General features: G+C 50.8%; 1 protein-coding gene across 1 annotated transcript; it reads right to left on the bottom strand.

The window, feature by feature from the left end:
• Positions 1–681: 681 nt before the first annotated feature.
• On the bottom strand, positions 682–20,760 carry NDST2 (N-deacetylase and N-sulfotransferase 2). The gene is made up of 13 exons (XM_010218220.2): positions 19,475–20,760; positions 12,979–13,066; positions 12,527–12,681; positions 10,823–11,008; positions 10,070–10,198; positions 6,465–6,647; positions 5,615–5,711; positions 4,574–4,697; positions 3,688–3,862; positions 3,286–3,456; positions 1,541–1,650; positions 1,095–1,197; positions 682–922 (listed from the first exon to the last, which is right to left on the bottom strand). Exons 1-13 carry the CDS (start codon positions 20,465–20,467, stop codon positions 797–799), a joined length of 2,640 nt encoding a protein of 879 aa, XP_010216522.2. The 5' UTR covers positions 20,468–20,760; the 3' UTR covers positions 682–796.
• Positions 20,761–20,804: the final 44 nt, after the last annotated feature.

The following is a 20,804-nucleotide window of genomic DNA, read 5'->3' as shown; positions in this document are numbered from 1 at the left end:
TTTTTTGAAGCTGATTATACATGAGGACCTGATCTGTCTGGCTTGACCTGCATCAGCCTTAGCTTACAAGTACCTGAGCTCTGGCCTCCTGCGGCCGCTGCACTGAGGCAGCCCAGGGGCAGTGTTACTGCTCGAGTCTCTGGCATTTGGAACGGCTGCAATCCCTGCACAGAAACACGCGCGATCCAGCCGTGCTGCGCAGAGAGGCTCTGCCTCAGCTCCCTTGGCTGTGCTGAGGAGCTGCAGAGGGGACAGGGGCTCTGCCCCATGGGTCTGCAAGCAGGAGCCGGGGCTGGTGCAGCCTCCGCCGCATGCAGTGACCACAGGGCAGAGGCCGGGGGCCTTCTCCCACCTGCGGCTGCCACATCAGACTAGTAGGGAAGGCTGGCGTGCACTGCATCCCCCTCCCATCGCGCTGCTGCGCTTCTCTCAGCAGCGGGCTCAGCTCGTAATTCTCTTCCGTGGACGCAGAGGAGCAGGACGTTAACCCTTCAGCTAGTGCCGGTTTCATACGCTGAGAACTTTCAACATAAACTGTTAATGCGCTCTCTCCTCCTGCTTCAAGCAAGTCCTCCCTGTGAGCAGGAGTCAGTGCAACCCACCATGGGACTTGCCCTCCCTGCTCCGGGGCAGGGGCAGAGGCAGCAGCCGTTCCCCGAGCTTGAGGAGAGCCCCACGTGCAGGTACGTCCTCTGCTTCTGCTCGTTGGTCCAGTTGTTTTGGCTTGACAAGAGACGCGTCGTAGCGCACGGTAGAGCACCACATCCCAGCGGCACTGGGGGTGTGCGAGTCCCTCTCAGCTCCAGCTGGAATTCTGCAGTTCCTCTCGGAGCCAGGTTGGAAGCGGCTGTCCAAGCCTGTTCATCAGCTTGGATAATTCAATGTTGTGCTCCCGATAGAAGTCCTTTAGGAACAGCCGTGACTGTGTGGAAAAGACAGATAATATTAGCATGAAATAAAATGCTACCCTTACCACTTTTTATCACTCTTCTACAGGTCATCTAGGACACAGATGGCAGGAAAATCCAGGTTTGCTCTTTGTATCTCTAGTTTCTATATCTCTCTCTGTCAACAAATAGGAGATGGGTACTCACTGAGACATCCATATCAGGGTATTTTCTTCCTTTACTCTTGCCTAGGCATTTTGTCTTCCCTCCATCTAGCAGCTGGCACCAAAATCCTTTTGCTTCATCAAATCTGAAAAGAGCACTTATCTTTAGTAGGTACAACCACACACCCACTGAGCAACAGTAGAAATTAACACTCCATAGCTATTTTCCAGCTCAGGGTTTAAAAACTGCCAGGTTATGTGACCAGAGGTAAGAAATAGCCTTTGAGCCATGTGCTTGGTAGCACCATAAAGTTTCTTTGCAATCTTTAGACCCTCTAGTAGTGGGTCACACAGGGCTGGCAACAGCCAAGCACTCGCTGCAGGGCAGGCTGCTGTCAAGCTGCCTCTGCAAATGCTGGCCCTGCCATGTAGCCTGTAGCTACTGGCCGTGTCCACGCACGCACAGAGCCACGTGAATAACTTCCTTACCTGAGGGCCTGCGTGTAGTTAAAGAGCGGTGTGACACCCAGGAACTTCTGGATGCTGTCCATCACGGAGACAGGGTTGTGCCTCAGCTCCTGACCGTCCACCACGAGGATCTGAAAGGAGAGCGGCCCCCTCAGCCTCCGTTGGCAGCTCAGCACGGGGACGCTGTGTGTGTCACGCGGAGGGACCCCGCAGCAGCCTGGCTCCCGAGGGCGCCGCGAGCCTCAGCACTAACAGCTCCCGTAGCACCTACTGCTGCTGCCAGGACAGACTTGGCCCCGAAGCTGTCATGAGGTAACACGTGCCACAAGGCCATAGATTCCCAAAAAGCTTTGCTTAATGAGGTTGTCTTTGGCCAAATGACTTGTAACTGACCACTAAAGCCCAGCACTAGCATGAACTATAGTCTTTAGACATTTCACCTGTCCTAAGATGCCTTTCTAAGATGTGTGATTATTCTCCTGTTTTATGCATGATAAGCAGTATTTTGTGCTAGTGGATTACCTGCTCCAAAGAACACAATGCAGAAACAATCACATGAACTGAGGTCTGAGGAAGATGGGACCTGACCCACAACACGTACCAATGCAGGGGATGGTGTCAGCACAAAGGTACCACCAGAATTGGAAATGTTTTGTTTCCCTCTATTTTTGATCAGTTAAATTCATAATTCTCAGTCTCACACACACAAGGGCAGGATTAATTCAACAGCTTCTGACTACACATCACAGTGTCTTGGAAGAGATCCTTCCTGCCACTACTTTTCCTGGTGATAGAGCAACAGTTAGTTGTTCTTTCTGCTAAATATTCCCTGACAAAAAAGCTGTTTTGCACTAGCCCTAAGTCTGATGGTAACCAGGGGTGTAAATCTGTACTTCGTTTTCCCTTTTGTCTTTTAGTCTTAGTAGATCTGTCATGTGAGGCTGCTGCTTCTGCAGAGAATAACTGACTAAATATAAGTAAGTGTAAAGATCTGCTGCATTACAGACTTAGCAGAAAGGAACTTGAAAAAATATTTCCTGGCTCACAACACATTAGATAGTTTATAAATTTTTTGCGAATCTGGAAACTGAAAAGATCTATAATGTATATCAATTGACCTTTTCAAACATACAAACAAAACACAGAATCCTGACATATCTGCAGTGAAATTTCCACTCACCAGAGGGCTAAAGGCTTCTCAGCATGGCAACTAGCAAGTGGCAGACTACAGAAGTTTGACTTTAAAGCAATGAAACCACAGCAAGTAGCTGAGCGCCCACGGGGCCTGACGAGGACCGCAGGGTTGCAGCTGCCGAGGTGCGAGGGCGGGAATGCCAACACGGCTCCTCCTGAGCTGCTCAAGAGCACGGGCTGTCTGGGAGAGCACAGTCTCCTCTTGCACACAAGTACTTTTATTGCGCATTTGGCAGATTCTGAATCCCAAATGAGATTTTGTACAAATGCAAGAAAATACAAAACTGAGGTTTGCAAGCCTGAGCCCTTGCCATCGACTTATACTAGCGGGAAGCGAGTGGAGGTTCTCATTCCAAAAGATGAGACAAAAGGTGAAGTGGAAACAGAATGCGAGAAAGAGTGAGAGTTTTCCTCGCCTTGCAATTGGGGCGGGGGGCTCCAAGGGGCCAGTCCCTATTCTGTCATCTCAACCTCAAGCCAGACTGCAGTGTTCAGTCCCTGGGCCCATGGCTTTTGCATGAGCCCATCCAAAGCCAGCAATGTCCAGGCATCATTGCCCTGTTTCACCCTACCTGCCCGGGGGGATAGTAGGCTAGCCAGCGCTCCAGATGAGCCGAGTACCAGCCCGGGAGCAGGCAGCGGCTTTGCAGGTTGCGCAGTTCCTGAGGGGCCTGGGGTTTTGCAGAGATCACCTGGTAGAAGCTGTAGTTGAGCGCCACAGGGTCATTGTGAGCCCGCTGGTGCTGAAAAACATACGGCAAATTAGGGAGCAGGAACACAGAGTTACACCTTCCCCATGCCAGCACGCACATCTTCGTGCAGCCCCCTGGCTCGTAGCACAAAGGTCTACTCATGTCTTCTGTGGTAACCCCACCTGAGGGCAGCCCCGGTCTCCCTCTGGAAATGGATCGCAGCCGCCTTCTGCTTCGCCCGACCAGGATGTGTCCACGGCCCTTCCAGCGCAGGGAGCTCACCTGGTACCACGAGTAGGCTCGGTCCGCCGGGTTGATCAGAACAGTAATGATCTTGGCTCGAGGAAGCAGGGCTGCACCACGTTTCGGTACCACCTCTGTGTCAAAGTAATTGGCACTCTTCTCAAACATGAAGTCTGTGCTGGCATTGGAGGGGATGGGGAAGAATTCCATGTACCTGCCAAATGGATGGGAGGCTGGTGAGCAGCACGGCCCGAGAGGGAAACAGGACAGAGCACAAGCAGCCCTCGTGCCTCCGCGGCAGCGCCGCTGAGCACCACAAACAGCCACAACTCCCCAGCAACGCGAGGAGGGAGCAAACCCGGGCAAAGCTGCTGCACAGGTTGGCTTGGAAAGGAGTTGGGAGCACAGGAGACAAAGTAGGAAGGAATAAAAGGGATAAGGAAGTATTTTCCTGAGTGCACTCTCAAGTCCTGAGGTAGTGGCAGTACAAGGCTAAGAGGGGACTAGTTGCAAACTCCAGGTTTGCAAAAATACCTTTAAAAACAGAAGACCAGGTGCTGACCAGGATCAAGTGCCCGTTTTTATTTTCAGAGCACACTATTGCCTGTTTTGTATGTCAAAGGAGAGGAAATCTCACGACTGCAGTGGATTCACAAAGATTCTTTTCATTTCTTAAGTTTGGAAAAATGAGGCCTAGAAGTCTTCAGGCCAGCAGTCACTAAGATCAGAAACTACCAGTCCTGGTCTTGGGCCTAAGTCAAAGGACTAGCAGGAAAGCAGAGAGCATGCACTGAATAACAGCAGTGCAGCAACTGGTCAGAGAACCCACAGCACCCAAGGCGGTTGAGGTGGGCAGTGCACATACAGAGAGGCTCCGGAGAAGACAACACAGTGCAACTTAGCATAGAAGAGCCAGGATTCTTACCAATCAATTCCTTTATGATAGTTGGGTCCGTTAAAAAACTGGATCTCCTCAAAGGTGGATGGACTTGGAAAGTTACTGGTGACAGCGGGATGCATGGTCAGGAAGAAGTGCACCGCCGTCGTGCCTGCAGGAGGAGCAGGGAACAGGAGCTGGGTCACGCAGCGCGTGGCTGGACGGCAGGCCCGGCCAGCAGCCCCCGCGGCCACGCTCCTTGCGGCTGGCTCCCCTCAGCAGAGGGGCCGGGCGGTTCTGCTCAGCGCGGGGCGCCCGTGGGCGCAGAGAGGGGCCGGCAGGAGCAGAGGGTTTTCTCCGTGCGCTGCTGCGAGGGCCAGGCCGTGCTCAGCTGCCCGCGGCGCCGCAGCGGCCCGGCTGGGACGAGCCGGCTCCCCAGCCAGGATCCATCTCTGCGTGGCCGGCAGCTGCTTTCCCACTGCACTGCAGAGGCAGCCAAGGCTTGAAGACCTGGCTGCGGCTGAAGAGATTTTGCTCTCTTCAAGCTGAGTGACTCCCCGGGACAGTATTTCTGGGGAGCCTTGTAGCTGGCAGGCACGATGGCACAGGTGTTGACAGAGGTCAGAGCAGATACAACATAGACCTCCCACTGCCAGGGACACGGGGCAGGTGGTGGGGACACAGATCTGCCACCAGGAAAGCACCAGGGGGCTGCATCGTTACCTCTGCCAAGGGCGGGATTGTCCTGCTGGCAGCTCGTGCCCCATGACAAGCTAAGAAAGGTGGCTGCTTCCCTGAGCTCGTGTGGAAGAGCCAAAACACAGCTCAGCAGGTCGGGTGGTTGTTCCCTGCAAACCAGGACTGATCCAAGCAGCGTGCTAAGGCGCAGAGGACTGATGAGTTAGCCAGATTTCTGGTAGAACAAATCTCGGATTTGTTCTCAGGCTTTCTGAAACATCCTCTGTGGTCATCTGGCAGCTTGCACAAAGAGCAGCCACCCAGGTCTACCACACAGGCCTTTCCAGCTCCCTTTTCCAAGGAAATGAGATGGAAGCTGCAAACTGTCTTTAGATAAAGCATTCACGTTACCAGTTTTCTGAGGTCCCACGACGAGGAACTTGGGGAGCCGATCACAGGTTTTCTCTTTGGACCAGATATCCTTGTGCCTCTTATCATCACATGGATTCTGCAGCACAAGTGATGGGATTAAGTATTACTGCAGGAGCTAATGGGAATAGAAGGAGAAGCTGGAAGGCCAGTCCTCTAGGGAAGGCACTATTAGCATATGAAGAACACTTCACAAACGCACTGCTCCTTTGCCAGGCATCAAGGAGGCTTAGATAAAAACACACGGGAACATTTGAAAAAGCTCAGAAGTGACAGAGAGGCAAAATTCCTCTGAAAGCACCGAGCTCAGGCCCTGCCCCGTGCAGCCGTGCTGGGCTGGGCCACCAGCACAGCTCAGCATCTGTGAACTCCTGGCACGCAGACAACTCTATCACCTCCAGTTAATTTCATCTGCTCATTACCATGCAGAGCACTCTGCACGGGGACGAAATGAAATAAGCATGTTTTTATTTAATGAACATGAATTCTGTGGTGTGAAATTACTTTAAGATTAATCATATTAACAAGCCTGTAAGCTTCTCCAGCACCAAAGAGGGTCCTTCCTCACACACTTAACATTTCACATCAGCCTTCAATCATCCAAGTGCCTGCAAACCATGCCAAGGTCCCTCAGAGACCAATCGCTGTCCCTAAGCCTACTGGCCCCTCTCCCCATTCCTCCCACCCTGTGATTTGGCACTTGCAGCCTCAAGCCACAAAGGTTAAACCTAAAGGCCTTATGTGTCACACTGGATCTGTGTGCTCTGGATCAGCAGTCTCTCCAGACTTAAACATGGGAAACCACAACCAGGGGTTAAAACAGCCTCCTCACCTGCCACAGGGGATTCTTCTCCTGGGGAAAGATCTCAAAGTACTTTTTGGCGAGCTGGACAGGGGGCAGCGTTTGCAGGCGAAGGTTGGTCCAGCACTGCACAAACTTGACGAGGCTCTCGAAAGTGTACAGCCCCAGGCGGTCGTTCCCGTAGTTGGACAGGTGGGTCATGAAGATGCTGATCTGCAAATGAGAACATGAGATACGGATAATTTGGGTAATACTGAGTCCTCCTGGCCTGACCCCACTGTCAGCAAGAGGCTGCTCATGTCTCATTTCAGACTGTCTTTTTTCAAGCTCCTCTCATGAGGAGGTGACACCTCCCCTTGCTGCCCTGGACACATGTGTATGAGCCCAGGCCACAGTGCAGGGCCACATGGCATGGCTCTCGCCAGGGACAGGTTTCAGAGGAGCTATTTCTAGGCTCACAGCTGGTGTCGAGGGGAATCCACGTTTCATTTCAGTTTGTAACCGATACCCCAAATGTAAAGGAACAACAGCCAATTCACACTTTCAAGCACAAAGAAGCGTCTCCGGAGAACTGAGCGCGGTGGGTCAGGGCCAGGGCGCCAGGCCCCGCGCGGGAGGAGACGCCGCTGGCTGCTGCTGCAGCCCTGCTGGGACCCGCGGCGCGCGCAGCCCCGACACGCTTCCTGCCGAGGGCACAGGCCCCAAGGCCGAGCGCCAGCAGGTGCCCGTGGAGGTCCCTGCCCTCCGGCCGCACTGAGGTGATCGCAGTTGAGGTGATCTGTGCCTTGCCCAGCCATCTCCTCTCTCAAGCAGATTCAGCCGCCTCCTCCCTGCCAAAGAGCGTCCCCAGCTCGAGCTCAGCGTGCGGCTCCGAGGGATCCGGGGGGATTTGGGCCTCCCGCTGGCTGCAGCACAACAGCTCTCTGCAGCCCCCAAGCCACAGCAAGGCTAGATGCGAGCAAGGCAGGAGCACAGTGCAAAGGCCGACAGAGAGATGGTTACGTGGACGACTTGGCACTCCCTGCTCCCTGGTGCCTGCTGGTCCTGAGCGGGCAGGAGGCCCAGTGGCCCCTGCTCCTGCAGGGCTGAACCCTCCGGTGCCAGGGGGCCAGGAGGCCACAAGCCGCTTTGCTGGCAGAGGGCAGCAATGGAGGCCTGGAGAAGGCGAGAGCGAGGAGCAGGAGGCAGATGGACCTGGGATGAAGTCACTTGTTGGCACTCAGGTCTGAACTCAGGAGCAGAAAAGGCAGAGAGCCTGAAACGCAGAAAGCGGGAGGGCAAGAGAGTCCCTGCAATATGTAAGAAGTAGCTGTGGGCACAGCAGTAACGTGTCTAGCGCGTGGTACGAGCAGAAGCGTTTGTAAGGAACCGCCACCCTCGCTCCCTTTGCTTGCGGGAAGCGCTGCTAGGGCACGGGGCAGCCTGAGCGCTGCGCAGCAGCAGCTGCTCCGTTGCTGACACAAGCCTTTCCACCGGGCAGGACAGCAAACATCGGCTGTTTGCACAGCCGCGGGCACGCGCTGCGCACGCCGGCGGCGAATCCTGCCTCTGTGCGTGCGCTCCGAGGGAGCTGGAGGCAGCAGAAGCGGCTGGAAGCGCCTGCCACAGACCACTGCGGGGCTGGCCAGCTTTCCAGCAAGCCTGGGAGACGGCTTCACCAGCCGGGGCCCGGGCTGCCGCGCGAGCCGGAGCGAGGAGGAGGAGCGGGGGCGCTGGGCGCACGGGAGAGCATCTCCACTGCCACCGGAGCACAGCGAGGGACACTGGAAGCAGCAGAGAGCCCCAAACCCTTCTGAAAGTCACCACAAAGAGCCAGTGCTGACACGTGAGCCTGTCCCACCACAGCAGCCTTCCCAAACGCCTTGGATCACAGATCACTGCCTGCTGCATAACCACTGCACGAACATCAGCAACATTTTATGGGTAGCTCTACCCGTTAAACTCTGCAAGTTCCTTGGCACAGCCTTCCAGAGCGGCAATGATACCCAGATTATATTTTGGCAACTGACTTTCCAAGAGAAAACTAGAGCTGTTAAATTTCATAGTTCTCTTGACTATTATGAAGTAGGACCAGGTGAAAATCACCTTAGGCACAGGAACCAAAACACGGAAAAGCACAAGTCTGTTGTTGAGAGAAGAAAGCAGTTTATCCCTCGATACATAACGCAAAGAACAGCTTTCCATTTCCTGCAGAGCTTTATTACCCAGGTGGGTTGGCTTGTGTGTAACAACAACAGTTCTGTCTCTGGCAACGGTAGCTAAATAGCAACCTCCAGAATTGAAAGTACAAACCCCCACACCTAGTAGGTAGGGCTGCGATGGACTCATATCTCTTGCAACTCACATGCCCAGGGAGAAGACATACACCGAACCCGAAGGCAGTACAGGTCAACCTTCAGAAACAGGGGGCCTGGTTGTAATTACAACCTGAGTGCATGCTGCACCCAAAACGTGCTGCAAGGGCTTTATCTGTATCGCACTTCCAGCATTAGAGACACTAAACACCAGGGAAAACGCAGAAATAAGATGACAGGAATTCTGAAGCTACGCGAACAGAACAAAACAAACACCATTATCTTTAGCAGTGTTTATGAGGTAGATGTTTTAAAAATTGCTGGCTAAATCTGGCAGGGTAGCAATGTCTGTGCAGAGAAAGGGATGACAATATGTGCCAAATTATCTCTAAAAAGAAACAAATTCAGGTGGGGGGACTGAACAAGATACTGTGCATGGGATCAACCAAAATGAGAAGCAGCTGCCCCTGCTGCTACCACCAAGCGTGTTTGAGGACAGCTAAGGCATGTTCTGTGCAGGCAGCGAGAGCTGGAGTCAGGGTGGGACACAAAACATCATCTCCTAATTCTATCCTCTTAGGATTTTTTTTTAAATTAGAGATTTTTTTGTTTGTTTCTTGCCACCTGGCTCGTCCTCCCAGCTTCAGTGAAAAGCAGGAAACCCATGCGATTTGCCATCAGCAGCTGGGAACAGGGAAGGGGCTGCAGGGTTTTGAAGACACTGCATTTGTCTGGAAGTTTGATGGAGCTGTGAAGTGTTAAAAGGGAAAAAGAAACAGCTGTGTCAGACACAGATCTTCCCTAAATGCCTTAGGGTGACAGATATATCACAGAAAAAAAACACACAGAAATTGTTTCAAGTGCATCCATATCGGGAGAAAGGGGAAAGCACCCTGCGATAAAAGCCCAGAAAAAGCAATTATTCTGAACAAAACTCAGCAGTAAGCGTGGGGACAAGCCTGCAGCAAGCAGATGTGCGTGGTACAGACGGAGACAAGGAATATCTCACTTCTTAGCACAGAGATGCAGCAGCCCAGCTAGCTCCCACTCCGTGGTGGGCCACGCTCAGCACGTCCCCCAGCTCGTTGCTGCCTGAGCAGTCACGCTCTTGTCACCGACACTTTCTTGGCAGGGTGTAAGGTGAAGCAGCCCTAAGTAGCCAGTATTTTCTTGGCCCTCATTTCCAGATCTCTTTAGTTTCACGCCGGAGATACCCATACTATGAAAACTTCCTGTACTGGGGTTTTACCACTGAGTCTCCCATAGGTATCCAGCCCTTTCCCGCATCACACACCGAAGCTGAGACACCCACCCACTGACTCCCCTCAAAGATGAGCTTACTGGGTTCAGGAGCACTGTCAGGAAGAGTTCACCACCACGAATGCTTTTGTCCAGCTCCTTTGAGCCTCCAGGATATTCATTGTAGAAGATGGTGTGAGTAAAAAGACCACAGGTCTGTCGAGGCAAAACCTGGCAGTACCAGAGAAAAGCAAAGTTAGTAAGAGGCAATCACTGCACAAATCTGATGTGTCAAAGCAGGATGGATCAATATAAAGAGAATAAGGGATATAAGTAACATAGGTTCAAAGGATTCTGGACATTCCCTTCAGTTATTTACTCACCCTGCTCTAAGCAACAGTGCAAACAAGTCAACGGGAACTCAGTTTAGCCCTGTTGTACTTGCTTTTGTTCCTCTATCTCCTTTCAGTGCTGACCTACCCCACCTGAAATCAGGCAGAGACAGACATTTGGCCAACTCCTAAATGTCCTCTTCAGGAAAAGCCCTCAAGCTCAAGAAGTGAGGATAGAGAAGCAATGCTCTCCATCTCAGCATATCTCAGGATATACTGACTTTATTAGCATCCTTGTGCCAATTCTACAGCAGTGCAATCTGTCAACTCTGCACTGCACTGACTGTTTGAAGCACAGAAACTGTCTTTAGCCAAGTCCTTTCTCTCTGTTTGACTGAATGACTTACTTTAGAAACACCGGTGGTGCCGAGATGAACGTCTCTGACGCAGGTTATTAAGGGCCTTGGTCAGGAAGCCCTCGCCCTCCCCACGCCCTGGGGCCCTGCCAGCCGGCTGCGCTCACCATGATTCCGTTGTGGATGAATCCACGGCGGTACCGAGCCGGCCGCAGGTGTGGATATTCCTCTGTGCTCGTTACCTGGATGCTCCACACGGATTTCCAAGCCTCGTAGAGCTGTGTGTGGACAGGATACACCCCAGAATGATGGGGGGCTACAGCATAGCCCAAGTCTGTGGGAATCCCATGCTCCTAGAAGCAGAATATGCAGCTTGATCATTCAATATTTATCTAACTGTTATCTTTAATGAGGATCTGATTTATCAAGAGCCTCCAAAATTGGAGCAACAGGACAGAATAGCATGAAATCTCACTGGACTGGGAAACCTGAAATACTGCTTGTACTTCTTGCCTACTGCATCTACAGAGATAGAAAGGGTGACCCTGCATCCCCCATAACACTCAGCACTTCGTACCAGCTGCTGTTCAGTCCCGTAGCTGGCAGGTGTCACAGATTGGATTAATACACAAGCTGGAGGTCAAGCTCCTTGGGTCCTACAGGCAACTAATCAGTGCTGTAAGTGACAGCTCTCACACCCACAATGACCAGATTGGAGTCACTAGAGGAGGAAAGCAAAATTTCCTTAATTGATACAGAAGGAAAGAAAGACAAGAGCTGGGATCTGTCTTGAAGACAGAAATTCAAAGAAAAGTAGCCAGGAAGCATGAGGCTGTTGATGCTGAGATATCAGCTTGGATAGCCAGGCTGTATCAGCCTGGATAGCCTGGAGCTATCTTAAAATGACAGGAAATATCTGAATTTCATGGTTTTTAATTCCAGTGTGTGGTTCTGGTAACAGCATGAATAATGACAGCTCTGCCCTGGTGGTGTACAACAAAACCAGAGCCCCTAAATGAAACAACAGCCTTTTCCTTCCCACCGTTTGCCTGGTTTATGTTAAATAAGTATAATTGTGTTCTGTGCTTTGTCTCTCTTTGCAATAGACTGCAGTGTTATTTAAGCAGGAAAAGAGGGAGCCTAAATTGTTTCTATGACATTGCAATTGTGCTCTGAATTCAGAAGTATTCCTAACCTGTCATGGGAGCAAGGAACAGCGCCTGCCACTGCCAGGACGATTGCCATCAACAGAACCAACACAGGGATGAGAAGGACACTTGTTTTCAGAGGCACATGTGCACGATATTCAACTCTGTCCTGTACGCCTCAGTGAGACGTTGCCCCGGCAGCGCAGGATGTTCAAGGTTTCCTCCTCCTCTGCCAAAACCCAGCGAATTTCCCCTGGACTTCCTACATAATTGACTCCCTCCAGAATTGTTTTGGGAGGCCAGAGGCATGCCTGTTAGCGTACAGAGCATTTTATACTACGGACCAGGTTATTTCCTTACAAAACCGCCGTGAATGAGCACAGAGCAGGAAATAGTCCCTTGCAGCCAGAGTTTATAAGTTAATTGGATTTGGATGGCAACGCTACGGCGAGTTCACACCTCAGCAAACAAGAGTCCTGGGATTTGCACCCTGGAATGTGCTGGAGGCTGCCCGGGGCCGTGCAGGTGCCAGGAAGCGCCTCCCGTCGGGGGCAGGCACGCGGTCACACTGCTCGCCCAGGCAGCTGCAGCCACGCACCAAGCTAAACTTCCTGAGCTGGTTTTCTTAAATGCAGCTGAGCTGCCAGACTAATACTTGCGTTCAAACAGCTATTCCAGAGGAAGAACGTAGAGCAGAGGAAACAAGGCAGTGATGTTCCTTACCACAGCAAACTGCTTATTGAGCTTCATCTGCTCTGCCAGCACAGTGACATTGTGGAAAAGATGAGGCTGCATGTGACTCCACATGTGAGGGAACCACCAGAACTCCTTCCTGTGCTTGAGCAGCATGTCATCCCCTTCATCTTCCTCATCTGTACCTACAAAGAGCAGGAAAGGCAGAAGAGATGTTCAATGTTTCAAAGCAGTGGTCAATCCCCTGCAATGCTGGGCAGTTCCTACGGAGCATCGAGATCTCTCTATCATATGACACAGGCACATGCAGGGAGAGTACACACAGAGAGCTACCAAAGGCTGCAGCTGTTGCACGAAATGCATCAGATCTGTCAAGACCCCCACAGCAAAGTGCCCCATGTGTTGCCAGGGCCTCGTGTGGTTCCTGCAACGTTGCGGGCCACACGCAGGCACCGGCACGGAAGAAGATGCTCGTGACTTACCTGTGTGGTAGAATTTCCCTGAGAAGCCCAGGTTGAAGGTGAAATTTGGGACTAATGTTCTCAGCTTATTCTGGGTGCTCAGTAAAGCCTGTTTGAAAGAAAGGAAAAGAGAAATGTTCACGTTCAGTAGTTCTCTAAGGTCTCTCCGTGCTCTCCTGGTGCCCAGTTCCGTTCTGGAGGAGATACCACAAGGGTTGAGATAGGGCACTGCAGCATGTGGAGTGAAGCTGGACAGCTGCACAATAGCTGCACATACAGAGCCTTTGTACGACATGCTGCTGAAAGCTGTCATTTTATGACCACAACCACGTGTTGTTCCTCATTCATGCTCTCCAACCCACTGTAAAGGACCCAGACGGTCTGTACCAAGGCAGTAAGGCAGTCAGTTTATCCTCCAGGCAGTTAAGTCCCTTAGTCTTCCTAGACTCAACATCATCCCACCCTGGGCTGGCTAGGACCTTGCTGTTGAACTTCTCCCCTTTCTCTGACCCTACAGATTGCTGAAAAGCACCCTGTAGGGTGGGGTTGGATGTGGAGCATAGTCAGAGGAAGAGAATTCAGTAATATCACGAACGGGAACGAAGTGATCCAAAGGGAGGGGACTTTCATTTAGAGAGGAAAGGAAGATTTGCAGAGCTACCCATGCAAGCAATCGTGCCCCTGGTAGGTAGGAGGTTTCTTGGATTCTGCAAAGAAAACCTGGGGGAGCCGACATTCGCAGCCATGACATCTCCTACAGGCTCTCTTGTTCACTGCTGCCTGTTCTGAATGTCCAAAGTAATTACTATAGCTAAAGGAAAGAGCCTGCCCAGTGCCCAGCAGCATATGGAATGAGACAGCAGACAGCCTTGACACACACAGAAAAATAATCGAAGAGCCTGAGTGTGTCACAGACAAGCAAGACAGCTGGAAAACCATAAAAAGAGACGCTCTGAAATGCACACTCTGTACTAACTGCGTACCTTGGGAAAGTGTCACTGCTGCAGCTTCCTTTGGGAGCACTTCTTAATCAAATGGGGACCTGGCAGGAGGGCTGTTGGCAGGTGACAGAGATGGTCCCGGCCCCGGCAGTTATTTACATTTTAATAGCTTTTCTAAAAACGCAGAGGCTCAGTGGCTGTGCCAATAGGGAGGTGACGACCTCTCCATAGCAGACTTGGGCTAAATGTTAATGCACAGGCAAGTTGCCACACAGAAACGCAGAAAACACAGACTTTTCACTCAGCACAGAGGAGATGCGCGGGCAGCCCCGCACCAGCCGCCCTTGCGCACGGGGGCCCAGCAGCGCTGCCTTCCCCCCGCTCACACTTGCTTCATCCGCGTCCCGCTCCGTGGGCGAGCGCAGGCCCCGCTGCAGCGCAGGGACCAGCTCCGTCGCCTTCTGCTGGAGGGTACCCTGCCCAATCCACCACCATCCGTAACGTTTCAAAGGAGCTTTGTCTGAGCAGCCCTGACAGCGGGAGCCTCCTTTGCTGCCCTTGGTCTCACACTGGCAGTGGGAGGGTAAGTTCCCCTCACGTCCCTCTGTCAGCCTCAGGATGCAGAGACTCATCCCGCACCAGGGACTGTGCACCAAGACTTGCGCCTATGGAGCATCCTCTGGTGACACAGCCAGGGGAGGGCCACTTGCCTTCCCTGCCTCCAGAGCCGCCCCGTCCTCTGCACTCCTCTCTGGTGCCCAGAAAGGCGCATGCGGCTCCTCAGGCTCAGCGGGAAGGCCGAGGGAGAGGGTGGCAGAAGCCTTAGCCTTCCTCTGCCAGGAGACCAGGAGCCCGGCTCGGGTTGCCATGACGACACATCTGTCGATGCTAAATCCCCAACAGCTCCGCGGGGGCCGGGAGGGAGCCGGGAGGCCCCACGGGACCGCAGGAATCCCGAGGCTGGGGAGCGCTTGTCCCACTGCTTCCCTGGCAGGTTTATTTCTAGTGATGGGCTGCTGTCCCTGTGCGAATGCTGGGTCCTTTCCTCAGTCACATCCATAGAGCATCACAGCAAAGGTCTGAGCAAATGTCTTTGCCCTGCACAAGATAAAAAGGTGCCAAATAAAATATTTGGCAATCTGTTTCAACAAATGATGCACTCACTTCTCCCTAGTGTACTGGTTCAAAGACGTATGTTTAGTAAAATGAAGCAAGATAGATGTGGGAATGCGGCAGGAAGATGGCACTTGCCTCCATTCCCAACCCTGATACCTCATACTCAGTTTTTCTTTTATAAACTAGGGCAAATATGACAGTACTAATAATATCTTCCAGGTGAACTCAAGTGGCATATCATTTATATCCATAATGTGCTCTGGGACTCTTAAATGAAAGGCAATCAAGAAATGTGGAGCAGGATATCCATTAGGCTATAATAGCCAGATATGCAAACAGATCTCCAGATCCGTATTTAAGAAATTCAGTTGCTCACATGGTACTGCACACAGGACTAGTATTTTATCTATTTCCCTATCTCTAAACACACAAAGTTTTCACTCTCAGCAAAAACTCCCCTTCCCTCATCCCTTTAAGGATTTGTTTGGCATTTCTTAATCGGTTTCCATTCCAAAACCCAGGATTTATCCAAGCTAGCCACAAAAAGCCCCTTTCCTGGGGCTGAGCTCCTTCTTGCAGCTCAGCAGGGCTCACCTCAAGGAGCAGGAGGTCTCCGGGGAGCCCCAAAAGGCGCAGCCAGCGCTCCCAGGCCGTGCCAAGGCCGGAGCTGCCTCACATCCGTGGTGATCAATCGGAAAACACCCTCTGCAAACCCGACCTCAACTGTCAGAGGCTCCCAGTGATCAACTGGGCAGCCACAGGGCAGCCCAAAGGACAGGCCTTGGGACACTGCTGGAAAACATCTCAACCCCAACTCTACAGTCTCATACTTAGGGCCCATCACTTTAAAAAAAGGCTTTTTAAAAATCCCAAAAGGATCGTAAATATTTAAGTTTAAGCAAACATTAAGGAAAAAAAAATAAAATCATGCCATTTGTTGCAGCACATTTAAAAAACTTAATATATTCTTACTGGTAAATCTACAAAGATTTAATCAGCGGTCAGCACAAACTCCTGATGTCACTGAGACATTGAGATAACCTGGCACCCTTGGCGCCACAGTCATGAAGGGCTCAACCATACTCCATGCAACTTTGCTTTTCTAGTTACAAAATGCTTAGCTCCCCAGGGTGCTTGCAGTGATCTTAGCTATTTCAGGCAAACCCTGAATATTGCCTCCCTTGTCCCACATCTCTCTAAAAAAGACACAAAAGAAGGTGAAAAAACAAGGTTTAAAGTTAGATGTTTGGGAGCGAGGTATACTGCTAATTCAGGAAAACAGCACATGGACAGATGAAGGCAAAAAGGTGATAGAAAAAGAAAGCAGAGCATTCTGACAGTATTTTCTCAAATACTCATGCAAAGCATACTAGGAACTTGCTGCAGCAAACACCGTCTTCACAGGATGGCCCCCAGGAAACTGGGCAGCACATTTCCAGAGGATTTTCCACAGTTTTCTCTCAGTACTGCAGCACTGGCATAGCTCAGAATAGTGCTGTCAACACAGAAAGTATTCATGAGGCTGGCATTTCCATATCCCCTGTAATGCCAGAATTGGGGAATCAGAAACCTCTAAATATTCCCGTTTCAGGAATCCTCTACGATTCAGAAAGGCACAAGCTGGCTGATCGCTTTCACCAAGAATAACCCGAAACAAAAAGACGGTCCTTGATCACCACAATCTTGCTTTCAAATTCTCTAATGATTGCTCCATATTTGTGACCTTTTTAAAGACTACCAACAAAGAGGCAAAAACTTGTCAACTTCATCTCTATTCCTCACAGTTAAAGATAACCAGGAAGGATGAGAAAAGCCAGATATTTCTGCATTTGAAAGAGCTCTTCCTTGTTGGTCAAGGCCCATGGAGGGCTAGAAAATTCTGGGGATTAGGATTTCAAGATTTTGTTTTGGCAACTACGTGTCGCCCAAATTCCCGGTGAACTTTATAGGGGAAAAACTATTTATTTGTGAAAGTTCCAACTGCTTTACTTCAATTGAGAGCTGCAAGTTCCTACTCCAGCCCGTTAGCAGAAACAGAAACTCAAGGGCTATCCTTAAAGTATAGATGGTTCCTTTATTTTCTTTTCCAAGGAGAAAGCCGTTCAGCCCTCCTCTGAGCATCACAAACAAAAATGTTCCTCCTCTCACACAGGATGCCCACCCTGGACACGCACTGATGAAATTATGTTCAGCATTTGCTTTTACTAGTCATTTCATCTGGGAAGCTCTTTGAATGTGGACCTGCATATGAGAAGCAGCCTCACTGGGACAGCAGAGTCAATTTTACACCTCCATGCAACATCCAATCTTCAAACCTCTACCCCGACCACTGTAATCTAAGCTTTAAGATAAGGAGCTGTGTGTTGAGATAACGGTCCTGAAACCGAGCTTTCATATAAAAGGCCAAAGAAAATGCCAGTCGTTTTATCGCTATTAAATCTCCCTCCCTCCCCACAGTGAGAGGCTATCAACAAATCCACGTAGTTATTTCTCGCTTTTAAAAAATAAAAATTCATTAACCTTTCATGGTTCTGCAATCAGAGAGCTTCTTTTAAATGGATAAATCTGGGTTTTATCTGCTTTGCCTGAGATTCTCTGCTTACTGATCACAGATTATTCCTCCATTTCACCTCGTTAAAACCCAAACAAAATGTCTTTTGGAATTATCTTGTCTGTGGTTGTTTTTAACATTGCTAAAGCAGCCTGGGTCCCCACGAGCTCCGCAAACCATCTCCTGCCTTCATCACAAACACCACCGAGGTGGGAATCTCTGCCAGCCTGGACAAGCAGAACCAAGGTCTGCTTAGAACCAAGATAAGACAGCTATGACCCTTCAAAAACAGCTTTTGGAGCATTTCAGCATCTCAAAACACAGGGATATTGCACTGAAAGGAGGAAAGTTTTAGCATCTTCTTTAAATAAATATTATGCACAACTGTTCATTTTTTTTTGTACCTGCTTGCAAGCAAAAAAATTATGGCCAAATATGATTGTAAGGAGTTATTAAAGAACTGAGCAAAGAATAATAATAATGAGTGAAAATAGTAATAATGAATAAAAAGAAAGATAATGACATGCAATTAGTGTTGCTTCAGGTATGCAGCTCCGAATGAATCGAGGAGATAAAATTAGATCAAAGCAGGTTAAAAGAGCTTCCTCTTCCCCAAGTTGAACATGGGAGCAAAAGCAGAATTTAAAACCCCAAAGACTAGAGAAAAAAAAAAAAAAGGTGAGCTGGGAAATGTGCCTGGCAGGGATGTGGGAGGACGTAGAGAAGGTGTGAAGGCTCCTACTGAGGTGGAGAGTGCCTGTAGGAACCAGTAAAGGATGAGGCCCAGGGCAGGTGAGGAGGTAAGCACACAGAGCATTAGTTTGCTTTATAATTCCACCCCAAATGTTCTGTGCCCTTGGCTTCATCTTGAAGCTGTTTTGGAAACATGCTAAGACACCTGCTGCCACACGCTTAATGGCAGGTACCCAGGGAACTTGATCCAGGAGAAGATCTGAGAGCAAGTGCTAAATGGAAATCTATCCCAGGAGAAATAAATGCTGGAGCCTCACACCCCTGGAGTGACCTCGGCAGGCCTGGACAAAGGGGCAACGCACCCACCATAAGGGCTATAAGCCACATCTGCCAGGAGAGGTATAAAAGCAAACCCTCGCCTTAACCAGGCACCATATAAACATCACAGACCGGGAAGAAGAATACTTTATCACATATTTCCAAGCAATTAGAAGGGGCTTTTAGTTTCTTACTGTCCTTCTCTGTGTTTCTTCCTCTTTCCTCTCCTCCACAAAATCTCTCTTTTTGTGCCTGGTCTCTCCCATATCTTTGTCCTACCAAGGAATTGCCAAGGAAAGCAATGGGCAAAGATGGCATCTCTTTTTCTCCAGTCCTGAGGCCACAGAAGTGGTTCTCAGCATACCTCCCCAGTGAATTTTGATGTGTTCCTTGCACAGGGATGGCGAGTATTGGTGAAGGAGATGGAAAGATGAGGGCAGTGTAATAAAAGGCAAAGGAAAATCCTTCTTATTCCCAATTTATGTCCCGAAAAACTACAAGACAGCTAAAATGTAGGCTACAGCATGGATTGGGCTGCGCTTTTATGTCACAACCTGCCTTTCCCCTTTGAAAGGCAGTTTGTGGGTACATATAGGTTTACAAAAGAAAATCTGCACATGCTTATTCCCTGTATTGAGAGGGGACAGACCACCATAGGCATCCTCTTCTTAAACTGAGGGGCAGCCACATGTCCCAGGACACAAAATGCTCCTTCTAAACCTGAAAAGCTCTTGCGAGCATCACATACTTTGTCTCACCATCCTTAAAGGCTGATTTGCTGTGTTTAAGAGAACACAGCAATCGATTGTTTCACATAAATTAAATTCAGCCTTGACATTCCTGGCATACCACACACACAGGTATTTTGTCTGGGGCCTGGTTATACTGAAGACTTTACCTCTACATCAGACACCTTCATGCGAGTGCCCTCTTTGCCCACAAATATATCATCGATGTCGACGAGGATATAGCGATCAAGCGTGAGACAGAGGCGCTTGCCAGTCAGGTAGGCAATGGCATCCACGAAAATGAGTTTGTGCAGCCAAAAACTGAGGTTATTGCCAAAAAGAACCCGTTGGATCCCATCATGCAGACCCAGGTCCTGCACCACCGTGGCATGCAGCGCTTTGTGGGTAGCCAGGTGGGGAATGGACTCCGAGGACTTCGTGCTGGCCAACAGCACCGGCTCATATGTGCTGTGGTTTGACTGGAACACAGTCCAGTCGTCCCCGGGCAGGGGCCCCTGCTCCACCTCGTTCGCCCGGGTGACGTAGAGCAGGGGAGCACTGGGATTGATGTGATAGTCCCGCAGGCCTAGGTTGGAATGGAGGAAAAGGGGGAAACCCTTGAGCTGCGCACTGAGCAGGCTGTTCTCGTTGGCTTTGAAAAAGCCTATGATCCCCACTCCGTACTCTACGCAGTACTTGTCCAGCAGCTCTCGGTTCCAGGCGTCTAGGTTCACATACTTAAGGACATTCTCATAGATAATAAGAGCGTAGCGGCCCCTGTCTTTGTCCGTCAGGGTGGGCATATCCCCCTTGCCAGGGGCGATTTCTGTCCTGTATTTGAAGCGGCTCGATTCCAGGATGGCCACGATCTCCTGCCCCAGCTGGGAGTAAATGCTTTCCACAAAGACTAGCACCACAGGCTCCGTGCGCGACGTGTCCACGGACTTCGTAAGCCTCCAGCTGGCTTGAGGTGGGATCAAGACGCGGTGCTGGCTGCTGCAGTCGCTGAAGGGCAGGGGTGGTGGCTCCTTGATTTTGGGGCTGTTCGTGACGTAGTAGGCCAGGATGCACATGGAGACGAGGCTGAAGGCAATGAGCAGCAGGATCAGCCTGTGGAGCTCCAGCTGTCGCACGTGCCGCACCACTTTCCACAGCTGAATCATGGTGAGGCGGGCTGCCCACCCCCGCGTCACGCTCGCCTCACGCGCCGCCCTGGAAGCCTCCGGCGGCGCCACCGCGGCAGCCCCCAGCAGCAGCCTGCAAGAAAGCGGCGGCAGCGGCGCAGAGGGGCCAAGCGAAAGCGAACGGCTGCAGGGCTAGACTCCCAGGGATCTGCCATTTATCTCAAGTAACCATGGCCCTCACTTCCCATTGCTCTTCTGCGCGCTGCCTTCTGTTCCTCTCCTCTGGCTCGGCCAAGTCTTTGGGAGGACGGGGTTTCTCGGCTCCAAGAGCAAATCAGCTTTCAGCTCGGCCTTCCCCGGCGACCTGCTTCTCAGC

The sequence above is a fragment of the Tinamus guttatus genome, unplaced genomic scaffold (assembly GCF_059628265.1).
Source record: "Tinamus guttatus ecotype Peru unplaced genomic scaffold, ASM5962826v1 Tinamus_guttatus_pri_ptg000246l, whole genome shotgun sequence".
NCBI lineage: Eukaryota > Metazoa > Chordata > Aves > Tinamiformes > Tinamidae > Tinamus > Tinamus guttatus.
The sequence above is the reverse complement of the archived record's forward strand: the minus strand, read 5'-3'. Positions and strand labels throughout refer to the sequence as shown.

Coding starts and splice junctions, on each gene's coding strand:
- NDST2 (XM_010218220.2), bottom strand. CDS start 20,467: ATGATTCAGCTGTGGAAAGTGGTGCGGCACGTGCGACAGCTGGAGCTC. Junction 11,009..12,526: donor TCAATAAGCAGTTTGCTGTG/GTAAGGAACATC, acceptor TTCTGCTTCTAG/GAGCATGGGATTCCCACAGA. Junction 10,199..10,822: donor TCATCCACAACGGAATCATG/GTGAGCGCAGCC, acceptor TGGTACTGCCAG/GTTTTGCCTCGACAGACCTG.